This window comes from Taudactylus pleione, unplaced genomic scaffold, assembly GCF_031769625.1.
Source record: "Taudactylus pleione unplaced genomic scaffold, aTauple2 ptg000376l, whole genome shotgun sequence".
NCBI classification, from domain to species: domain Eukaryota; kingdom Metazoa; phylum Chordata; class Amphibia; order Anura; family Myobatrachidae; genus Taudactylus; species Taudactylus pleione.
Window position 1 is genome coordinate 3,174,329 of NW_028284777.1, and position 12,396 is coordinate 3,186,724.

At 42.9% G+C, this 12,396-nt stretch overlaps 1 protein-coding gene across 7 annotated transcripts in view; it reads right to left on the minus strand.

Annotated features, from left to right (window-relative positions):
* WDFY3 (WD repeat and FYVE domain containing 3) overlaps positions 1 to 12,396 on the minus strand; it is a 304,293-nt gene that overhangs the window by 198,578 nt on the left and 93,319 nt on the right. For all 7 annotated transcript variants that reach the window (XM_088445038.1, XM_088445034.1, XM_088445033.1 and 4 more), the window contains exons 3-4: positions 2,661 to 2,871; positions 1,723 to 1,846 (exon numbers count right to left, since the gene is read on the minus strand). In XM_088445038.1, coding sequence (XP_088301164.1) covers positions 1,723 to 1,846; positions 2,661 to 2,840 — 304 coding nt within the window. In that variant the 5' untranslated portion in view covers positions 2,841 to 2,871. The remainder of the gene's footprint in view (positions 1 to 1,722; positions 1,847 to 2,660; positions 2,872 to 12,396) is intronic.

A 12,396-nucleotide genomic window follows, 5' to 3' on the forward strand; every position in this document is an offset into this window, starting at 1 on the left:
GCGTGCTGTCAATGTTGATTGACAGCACGCCCCCTTTGGTGGGCGTGCCGGGGGCGTGCCTCCCTGACGGGGGCGTTCCCACGGGAACGCCTCCCGTCAGAAGCCGGCCCACTGACATCACTAGTGATGTCAGTGGGAGTGATTTTGGCTCTGATAGAGCCAAAATCACTCCGGAGCTTGCGGTTGAAAACCTCAACCGCAGGCTCCGGCTCGCAATTTCGATGGTCGCGATGGTCTCGACCATCGCGGCCATCACAATGCACGCTCGTATAGCCTGTGGATGGTGACCCACAGCTATACGAGCGTCCAGGAGGACGCTCCATGCAAATGGAGCCCGGCCCTCATTCAGAGCGTGCGCTCTGCTCAGAGCGTACGGCTCTGAATGAGGGCCAGTGTCTGCTTCCATTAAAACACACTGGTACACCGGGAACATGGCTGTCATGTGTCTTTATTTCTCCAGCCCTGTTACAATATAAATATTGTAAAAAAAAAATTATATATATATATATATATTATATATATATATATATATATATATATATATATATATGTATATTTTTTATTTATTTATTTTTTTTTTTCAGACCGGCAATCCCCGAATTGTATGCAACCACCGGGGTGCTAGAGCCAAAGACAGCAGGCAGAGGCAGGCTGTGTTTACTAATTATAGATTCCAGACGGCAGCACTCCACAGATTTCATAAATCATATAGACCCCTTTAAGGAATATTCCTTAAAGGGGTCTATAAGATTTATGAAATCTGTGGAGTGCTGCCGTCTGGAAAATATATATATATAAATATATATATATATATATATATATATATATATATATATACACACACACAAACATATAATATATGTGTATATACTGTACATATTATACACACATACTTATATGTAGTAGATATACCGCTCGATTGTGCGGATGCGCTCCGATACACGTACACCTTGGTGCGTATATTAATACAGGTGGACATTTTACACATGTTAATTTGTCTTAGAAAAAAACAGCCAAACACTACAGACTGTTTAATGCAAGCAGCAAGCACAACTTATGTGTATTCCTATGAGGACATTTGGCATCACACACGTTTTTTTCCCAATGAATTTACTTTCAGCAACTAAAGTTTTGAAAACGTTTGATGTGGAAAATAAAGTTAGTCATTAGCATTAGAATGAATAATTCCTCCTGAGATTTGGGATCACAGAGGGTTCCTTATGCAAACATTTCCTCTGCTTAATTGAAGGGTGTATCTATATTTCATATGAAATGTATCACAAGAAAGATTAATGTCAATGTTTAGGTTTACAAGAATTACAACTAAGAGATAATTACTGAGGCTACAATGTTACTCTAGGCAGGATGTATTGTGTATCCTATTGGGTACCCCTTGGGGAATTATCCAAAAAGAAGCCCATAGGCTCTAGTAGACAACTCCATCTATAGATGGCATTGCCTATCGGGTGCAAGCTCCAGAAAGTTTTGCTTACCAGAGCTTAATACATATGGGAAATGTGGTCAAACTACCGTTTTCGGAGGGTTAACCACATTTTAGTGTTAGTACATCCTGTCCTCTATGTTATATCCATATCCATTCTGTGCTCTAAAACAGATAGTAATGAATATTGTATAAAAAAAAAATAAAAAAAAAATAAATTTGGAGCTATAATTAGATTTCCTAGTCTTTTAAAGACCGAGGTTATTATTCTAGTAACAAACCTGTAGACTTATTAGATGCTCTCCTTCGTATCTCAGTTACCATCAGTCGTGAAACTTGTGTAGTGAACTGCAGAAGGTCAGAGAACTTCTCGGTCATTGTGTTAGGCGGTGCACTTCCAAACACCTAAAAACAAAACACATTGTGAAAGAAATGCACACAAGAGAGATTACATATAGTGTAGAGGAATCAAATAATATTACTGGGTAATCTCTAACATGACATCTTTTACCAATATTTCCCAGCCACTCAATCTTATCAAAACAAAATTATATATCAATGTTCCTCCCCTGAAAGAACAGCGGAAAGGACGGTTGGCCGGTCACAGCAGTGCATATACTGCAAGATACGGCTGACCAATTATCGAATCGATTGGACATGCAGGGCGATTCGGCATGTCTGACTGACAATTAGTGATCAGTCGCGCAAATATACTGTACAATCAACCAGATAATTTTATTATGTATGCTCAGCATTAGAAATGAGAGAAATGAGAGTATCAAAATATAAAACATTGTTTCCAATACAGGAGAGAATTACTTTAAAACTACTGTGAAGACCAGACCAACTTTTACATTTGAATTTTTTCAGCATTGATTTCTTTAAGTAAAATTTTTTTTTAAAATAAGGAGCTTTGAAAAGACTGGGGGAGAGGGGGACCTCTTTCATATGTATTTTCACATATTGTGATTTGGGGTGCTGGGAACCAAATCAAATTTTAACCTTGCACCAATGTTGAAACAAAAAGGTGGTCACTGATGGCACAGAGCAGCAGCAGCTGACGGGTGAGGGGGGTGGCTCGACAGCTTTTATAGATCCTTGGTATGAGGGTAAAGTGATTAATGTAGTCTAATTGTTTCCTAAATGTGAGTAGGGGAGGAAAATTACTGTAAATACTAATAAAATCTATCAAAAAGGTATATTCATAAGTCACAAATACCCTGTTAAAGACTGGTAGCATCATATAAAGTTTCTCTTCTTGTTCCTTCTGTGTCATGTGCCGGGCAGGATGACAAAGTTCTGTAAAAAGCCGCCTTAGATGCATTAAACCAAGCGCATTGTCCTGCGGGCTGCATTCCTCTTGCCGAGGCCGGCCCATGATTCTCTTAACCATATTCATGGTTGCACTTTTTTAAATGCAACCCTTTTACCTATAGGAAAACAAGAAAATCTCAATGAATCAACCATCTAAAACGTGCATTACAGCAATTTAAAATTTAATAGCAAGTGGCACAGTAATAAAGAAGATCCGGCTTCAAAAATCCTAACCCACAACATGTTTGCATGTAATCATTAATTCAATACTTCTATAGCCTTTATTAAAGTTACCAGCAGTACACCGTATAGATCATTGAAACAGTGCATTATTCAAATACCTCTTATTTACCAAAAAAAATCACCCTCTGTGGGAAAACTAGGCAACATAACCAAGTATCCAACACTATATATAAATAGTCTATACTGTTAAGCTGAGCACACACGATGGGCCCGATTCAGAGATGTACGCTAATGCAATCACATCTGCAATTTCGCATGGAATGCAGCGCCGAAATATGCTGTTTCCATAGCTTACCCGATCATAGGGACGCCCACTGCTGCCTTCTAATATTCGTCCGACGTCACGCACCAATGCAAACATCGGTAACATCGACGCAGCTTGGAAAGCCATGCTGCAAGTCTGACCTATCTCAAACACAGCGTCTCTCCAGCTCTAATGCTGCAAAGGAGATCGAAATAGCTAATTTATGCACACCCATAAAACAGCGTTTGGATCCTCTGTGCAGATGTGATCACAAAACAATAACTGCAGCGCAGCTTTCATGCATACGCAATGGCAAACAATCACTCGATCTGCATAAAAGTCGACATTGCATACATCTCTGAATCAGGCTCTATGTGTATACCCAACGACGGTACGACGTGATGGAACGTTATATCACGCCGGCTGTACACACTATTATCCTGTGTATGACCACGCAATATAACTTTCCATGCTGCAAATAGCATCTCATCTGCTGCACATGTTTACCTGCTTTAGACTCCTGTTTATTGGCAATACATTACAACAATCTTACTCAGATTAAAGAGATAATATTGCATTACTTAACAGTACTCCATATGTTACTAATATATGGTTGGGTACGGGATCCTGATACTCACAATGCCAACGGATTTTGGTAAGTATTCTAACCCCAATCCTAACCCTAACCCACCCCACCCACAGCCAAACCCTCAGTCAGAATCTGTCAGGATTGTGACAGACAAGATGCTGCCATTTGTATTGTGACCATCAGCATTATATATATATCTATTGGGGGATATAGTTATCTGAGTTTTGTACCTAGCGCCACAACATTTGGCATGGTGGTGTAATTTGACCAGGATTAGTTTTTTTTTTTTTTTATTAAGTTTGACCTTTGTCAAGGCCACAAACTGTCACACAATCCCATAAAACCGGGACACTCTTAAATTACACAGACACTGGGTTGAGGGGCTGGCTTCGTATACACACTGTCACACTCTCATCTCTTCCAAAGTGCTGTGTTATATTACTTTTCCAACAGCCGCATACATCAAATACGGAGTTAGTCAGCCCTCTGTGTTTGCAAGATAAACTTTGACATTAAACAGTGTGCATTATTAGCATTTCACAGGGGTCTTAGCAAAGTGCCTGGCAGGCTCATTAGCAGCTCAGCACTTGATACATTCAGACTGTGGCAGGCAGCATAATCAATCCACAATCTTTGATCCTGGCAAAGCTTAGCATAGAGATTACAAACAGCAGGGAAGATTGATTGCAGCCACACAGTGCCACTGGGGATGGGCCCCCTTCTGTCCAGGAACAGGACTCCAGTCCCAGCATTCCCTCCCTGATGACAGCCCTAGACATGGTCTTCAATGTTGGTCTGCAGTGTGATTTCAGAGGAAGATTGAGCTGCAGACGCAGTGACAAGGATCATGCAGATTCCCAATTATCGGGAGAGGCCAGGATCTCCATTAGGCTGATTGAGATTTTCTGGCTTTTGTTTACTCATCTGCGACGGCTGGCTTGCGTGACCCCATGGTCACTCAGCTAGCCAAAGGGATTGCAGATGATCCGATGCTGCGTCCTGGGACGGAGTTTAGATCAATAATTAATGCAGTAGGCGCAACCCCTCCTGCTGCATTACCATATTACTGCAATCACAGCTGCTAACATGCTGTGAGAGCATGTCCGTCCGCAGCTGAATTGGTATACAATCGGGAAACCGGCTGCCTTAAAACCGGCAGCCGGCTTCCCGACTTTCATATCCTGGCGAGGGTGAAATGCCAGGCATCTATATCTAGACGCCTGTCATTTCCCCGATGCCGGGAGACAGGTGCCCGGCATCCCGACTGAAGGGATGCCGGGCGCCGCGAGCAGACAGCCGCGGAGAGGGGGGGGGTTTGGGAGAGGGTTAGGTTTAGGGCATCCGGGGGGGACTTAGGGTTAGGCACCCCCCCCGGGAGGGTTAGGGTTAGGCTAGGGGGAGGGAGGGTTAGCCACCCCCGGGGGGGACTTAGGGTTAGGCACCACCCCCCGGGGGACTTAGGTTTAGGCAGCAGGGAAGGGGGGGTTAGGGTTAGGCACGCCTAAGGAGGGTTAGGGTTAGGTTAGATTAGTTTATACATACCTTAGGGACGATCGGGATTTCCAGCGCTGTCTGGCTTCCGCTGGCGGGCTCTGCTGATCTGTCGGGCTGCCGCAGCCGGGAATCGATCTGCCGGCCATGCGGCAGCCAGGATTCCATACCGATTCCGCTGAATCACCCCCTCTGTTCTGCAGTGATTTTTAAAACTCAAATGATTTTGGAAACTATACTGATTTCTGTTCAGCAAGTCAGTCTGCTCCTTATATATCCCATTCCAAACAGTATGAGAATATGCCTGCCTGCACTGTCATTTACTGTACTCCTAATTTGAATAGTTATCCAGATTATAGGTGAGGACAATGTATAAAAAAAATTAAAGATGAAACTTCAGGGTCCAGTCTTCAATTTAGGCAACGCCGGGTATCCCAGCTAGTACATAATACTGCAGCCTAGAAATTTACAACTAATAACATCATTGAGGCTTGAGGACTTTTATGCATCAGTGAGGTCAATAGCTCCTATAGAATTATTTAGCTGACTATTGGTTTGGATAACAAAGTGTCTCCTTTTATCTGTGTCACACTTATTACTACAGTACGTCAAATTGTTCCACAGTCCACAAAGCACCATAGCATATGTTATTATTGTTTTTTGTTACTGTATTACCTATTTTCCATAATTATCTTAAAAGGTGACTTAATAAAATAGAAATATGAATAATAAATTGCTGATAAATAATTAACAGTACAGGTTGAGTCTCCCATATACAAATATTCCGAAATACGGAATATTCCGAAATACGAAATTTTGTTAGCATGACCGACATAGTGAAACCTTTGCTTTTTGATGGTTCAATGTACACAAACTTTGTTTAGACATAAAATTATTAAAAATATTGTATGAATTACCTTCAGGCTTTGTGTATAATTTGTATATGAAACAAATGAATTTCATGTATGTCCACAAACTTTGTTGAGCCACAAAATTATTGAAAATACTGTATGAAATGACCTGCTGTTTGTGTGTATAAGGTGTATATAAAACATAAATGCATTGTGTGTTTAGATTTGGGTCCCAGTCCCAAGATATTTTATAATGGTATGCAAATATTCCAAAGTACGGAATATTCCGATATCCAAAATACCCGTGGTCCCAAGCATTTTGGATATGGGAGGCTCAACTTGTACTACAATTGCTATTTCTTAATAATTTGGACACATTTAACACATTAAACTAAAGAAAAAATAGATTAAACAGAAGTGACTATGCACATATTTATTCCAACTGTTTCCACACAGGAAAATCCTTAAAACTAAACCCATTAGGAGTACATGAGGACAGGGTCGAGAATATAGGCTGACCCATAACAGTTTACCTAAGAAGAAAACAACCAGCCAGGACGTCAATAATGGAGAAAGCTTTTTTGACACTTAAGAGCAAAATGTTAAAATGCCCGTTTCCCTCAAGATGATCTACTCATATAATGGCTGCATAATATTATCTACATTACTAGTATCTGTGCTTCTCCATACAGCCCGAAATTCATTTAATAGGAGATGTCAAAACAAAGAAATAGAGCATTTCATTGCCCTTAATACTCTAGCAGTGCCAGATGCAGCACTGTGGCACAATGAATAGCTTTCTGCCTCACAGAACTGAGGTCCTGGATTCGATTCCCACCAAGGTCCTCTTCACTGTGTGGAGATTGCATGTTTTCCAACAGTTTCAGTGGGAGAAATCCATACTGGTAGGTTAATTGGCTTTTTGCAAAAAAATAACTAGTGTATGTTTGTATGTTCATATGGTAGAGAATATAGATTGTAAGCTTGACTGGGGCAGGGACTGATGTAACAAGCATGGGCGTAGGTATAATGGGTGCAGGGGGTGCCATTGCTATGGGGGCCCCCGTACACAGGTCATATAGTTGTTTACCAAGTTGCCAGAATTGACTGCTTAGCAATTGGATCTGACCTATTGCAAACCTCAATGGGGCAACATTCCATTTTCACCAAATGTGTGTAGTGATATTTTAATAGTAAAGGGTGCATCTAAAGTGGCATAATCTGAACTGGGCACTGTAATCTGGTATAATATGAACTGGAGGGCACTATCATGATACATAATATAACCTGGGATACTGTAATTTGCCACTTTATGAACTAGAGGTACTATAGTATGGCATAACATGAAGAGGGCACACTGTATTGTGGCAAAATATGAACTGGGTTGCACTGTGATGTGGGAGTGTGATGTGGCATAATATAAATAGTGGGAACATTTTGCCATACTGTATTATACTGTATTGCCCACAGTTCAATGTGGCATAAAATTAACTGGGGCCACTACAATGTGGCATAATATGAACTGAAGGCACTACAATGTATCAATATGAACTGAGAACACAATGTCACAGATGTACTGGGCACAATATATGGCATAATGTGAATTGGGGCACTGCATGGCATAATTTGTACTGGCAGCACTATAGGTGGCATATGGTGAACTAGGGCACCATTGTGGGGCATACACGGGTCTTTGTAAGAATATTTTCGTTATTTTGTCATTTAAAGCAGCCAACTTTGATTTTATACCTTGTTGGTTATGTCTGGTCTACTCTGTAGAATCTTCCACAAAATGACTGGAAGCAGCAAAATGTTAAAACGTTGACTGTTGGCTGCAAAGCAGAATTAACGTTCTCTCCTGTATGACTCCCCTGCAATGGGGAAGCAGAAAAGCAGTGACACAGGAAAATGCCACACGAGTGCGAGCACAAGTCCATCTCAGCAGCCAAACTCTGATATTTGCATATAGCACATTGAGAGCTTTCATGCTCTCCCAGGCAGAGGAAACATCTTACTGTTGTTTAAGGGCACACATAATGCACAAGGTCCTAAACATACTTTGTATTTAACTTGATGGGTCACTTCAAAAGTACACAAAGGATATTTCCATAATGACTTATACCCCTTTCACACTGCCAGCAAATAACCCGGGTTATTGCACATTAACGTGCAGTGCGAAAGGGTACAGTTCACATAACCTGGCATTTCAACTCTGGTATTGAGCAGGTTGTACATGAGTTCAACCCGGCTCGCAGTGCAGTCTGAACGGGTAATGCGGGTCGAGGCGACCCGGATTCCATTCACTGCATAGGGAGAGCCGGCGCTTGGAGATTATCTCATCTCCAAGCGCCGGCTCAGCAGTGACTTAGTCGAGCAAGCATTATTGCCGGGTCGGGCCGCCAGTCTGAAAGGGGTCTCAGCCAGGTCGCACCCGGGATTGATCCCGGGTGCGACCCGTCGTTTACCATGTGAAAGAGGTGTTAGTGTTCATTCTAGCACCCTGCACCCATCACAACCCGTGCAGTTCCCCCTTTCCTGCCTGGGGAGTCGCTCTCTGCTCTGGTGCTTCTAGCACACTGTGGTCTGGATCTCAACAGTTTGATGCATTAGCTAAGTGTGCTAGAAACAACAGAGCAGAGAGCATATTACTGACATTTCTGATCTGCGAGACGTTACAGGCTGCTGTGCCTGTGAGGGAAGGAGGTACAGCCTAGGTGAATGTAGCTTGCATTCAAGCCTTGGAGGCAGCAAAAGCAAATGCACAAGTGGCAACTCAAAACAAACTGTGAGCTGTGGATAAACATTACCTTTACAATAAAGTAATTTATATATAGTTTAGGGATAATTGTTTAACTGTTAAATTGTGTATTGCGTTTTAAGAGTTCATGACTAGACACGAGTAACTAAAAAAAATGGCCGTGACTGTATAGTAGCAGAAGGGCCGTAACTAGGGTGGCAGGGCAGGGGGCGCTGTTTGGGCCTGTCAATTTTCTTGTTCATTATCATTCTCACTTATAGCTCCCTCTTCTCTTATCCCCAGCATCTCCTGACCTCCCCTATCTATTCCCTGACCCTTCCCCTTTTTCGGGTGCACCATCTTATGTCCGTATTTGAAAAATGGGGGGTCCAGTTATGGCTCTGAGTAGCAGTGTAGTTAGGAATAAATAAACTGATGCCTAGAAAGTTAAAAATGTGGTCTTTGCTATTTAGGGGCAATGGGCTGCAGTGTGTCATTTATTGTTCCTCTTATTAATAAGAAATTCAAAAATATGTTTTAGTGCATGAGGGCCAATCCACTAAAACATTTCTCACAATGAAATTTATTCTGCTGGCAATTCATACATTTCTCATACAAAAGCGACAAACTGGTACAATTTGCTGAGATTTCTGTCCTCGCAGGAAAACACAGGTCTTAGCAGCAGAAATAACAAGAGACTGTTTTGGCACTAATGATGACATATACAAGTGCAAGTGATGAGAAAACATTCAGTTTTTACTGAAAAGTACACAAGGTACAGCCTTGAAGAACAGATAAGGGAATCTTTAATACTGTACAAAACCTACTTCAGTACAATGGACCAGAAATAATGCAAGATCCAGTTTTAGACTGGAACGGAAACAAAACTAAGAATCCATTGAAAGCATAGAGAGAACAAAGCCAACTTAAATCAATTGTATATGTGCCTCAGGGGAAAGACAATACTTGTTTTTCCTTTACATAAATCCATTGCTGTACGGGTTACTATTTAAACGGTGATAATTCTGCATAATACAGTCATTAAATATATATATATATATGTATACTTTATAGTCTGTATAATACAATCAAAACAAAACCAAGTCTTTTTCCTGTCAATTCTAGTTTTGTTTATTACAAAATACAGTATAACAGTTTAGCAACATTTAACATTTTTTATTTCAACCTCATCACATTGGCAACTAGTAACCAGATAATTTCAGTGGAATGGTCACTACTTGGGATACCAGGGGTCAGGGAACTTTTTTACCTTTTACCCCAAAATATATTTAGATATGCCAACGTTACCCCCTTGATTTGAAAGGAAGGAAATCCTATAGTAGTGCCCCCATATAATGCCCCTGTAGCAGTGCCCCCATAGTAATGCCCCTATAGCAGTGCCCCATAGTTATGCCCCATGTAGCAGTGCCTCCATAGTTATGCCCCTGTAGCAGTGCCTCCATAGTTATGCCCCTGTAGCAGTGCCCTCATAGTTATGCCCCCATAGTTTTGGCCCTGTACTAGTGCCCCCATAATTATGCCCCTGTACTAGTGCCCCCATAATTATGCCCCTGTACTAGTGCCCCCATAGTTATGCCCCTGTACTAGTGCCCCCATAGTTATGCCCCTGTACTAGTAGTACCCCCATAGTTATGCCCCTGTAGTAGTGCCCCCATAGTTATGCCCCTGTAGCAGTGCCCCCATAGTTATGCCCCTGTAGCAGTGCCCCCATAGTTATGCCCCTGGAGCAGTGCCTCCATAGTTATTCCCCTGGAGCAGTGCCCCCATAGTTAAGCCCCTGTAGTGCCGCTTGTTCAAAAGAAAGAAAAAAAAACACTTACCTTAATCCCCGCTCCTGCATCCGCCGCCGTCCTGTCCGCCCAGCTGCTCCTCGGAACTATGGGAGAGACGTCATGACGTCTCTCCCATAGTGCGCATGGAGAGACCTGGAAGCTGGAGTTCAGAAGAGAACTCCAGCCTCCGGCTAACGCGGCGCTGCAGAGAAGGAGCCGGGCGCCCGCTGGTAATAACATCTCAGCGGGCGTCCTGCTTAGAGCCTCCCTGCAGCGCCGGGCTGGAGGTCACTGACTCCAGGTGCCGCGGGTAACCCTCTGCACCCGGCGCCAGTGACCTCCATTCCTTGGGGTAATGGACGGACAGCCGGGTATGCAATTATTCATATGCATGCCCGGCTGTCCGTCCATTACCCCCAGGAATTTCAGTTTTACCCCAAATGGGGTAATTTACCTCTGTTCCCCGACCAGTGTGGTACACTGTAGCTACGATCTAGAGCTTAATATGAAATTTGCATTCATTTGTTTGAAGCTCATCTAAAGTGTATAATAGACAATTTATTCACATAAACATTTCCCTGTACTGTGTACTTGGTTAGTAAGTCAATGCTCAAATTATATTGCCAATATACTCGTATGTTCACAAAACACTTTCAGCACTGAATCAGGCATATTACTTTATTAAAAAAGGAGAGAGTTTAGACTCCACTGAACCAGGCAATTCTGAGTCTTACCAATCCTACTACCATATTTCTATATTTGCCATCCGGTCCCAAGAGTTTATTTCTGCGTCTAATGCCATCTTCTTGGACTATTATATAAAAAAATGCTTGGCTCTGCCATCTGTGTCTTTTAATAAGCTGCCATCTTACTATTTAGCTGGGACTGCTTTTCCTGACCGTTTCATTTTGCATACTACGCCATCGCCTCGACCAGTAGCAAAAATAGATATGGCCAGGAGGCACTTTCTGCATTCACCAACTACACACAGAACAATGCAATAGCTGCAAAACAAATGTAATTAGCAAGTGATTGGGAAAGGAGAGGAGAGAGGTTACCTTATGTTAGCACACTCAGGAATATAATTGGTTTTAGCAATCTACCTAAACCTTGTCAAATAGTAATAAGTGAAGTGAGGTCAGTCACTGCCATCCTGAGTCAAGTGGGAAAGTATCAGACACCGATGCGCAAACTTAAGAAGATGCCCACTCGGAGTACAAACCCTGTTCCATAGTCCAAAACTAGCTTATTTTTCAGGGGCCCAGACAAACTAAAACACTTCAGCCACAAAAGTGACATGGCTGTTTCTAAAGCATTTGGTTTGTGAAGCTAGGGAAGCAATCGGGAAGCCGACTGCCTATATACCGGTAGCCGGCTTCCCGACTGTCTTGTCCCGGCAAGGGTGAAATGCCGGGCGTCTAGATGTAGACGCCCGCATTTCCCCGACGCCGGGAGACCGGCGCCCGGCATCACGATCGTAGTGATGCCGGGCGCCGCGAGCGGACAGCCGCAGGGGGGCAGGGTTAGGTTTAGGGCTCCCGGGGGGGACTTAGGGTTAGGCACCCCCCCGGGAGGGTTAGGCTAGGGGGAGGGAGGGTTAGGGTTAGGCACCCCCGGGGGGGACTTAGGTTTAGGCAGCGGGGAAGGGGGTGGTTAGGGTTAGGCACTTGGGGGGGAAGTTAGGGTTAGGCAC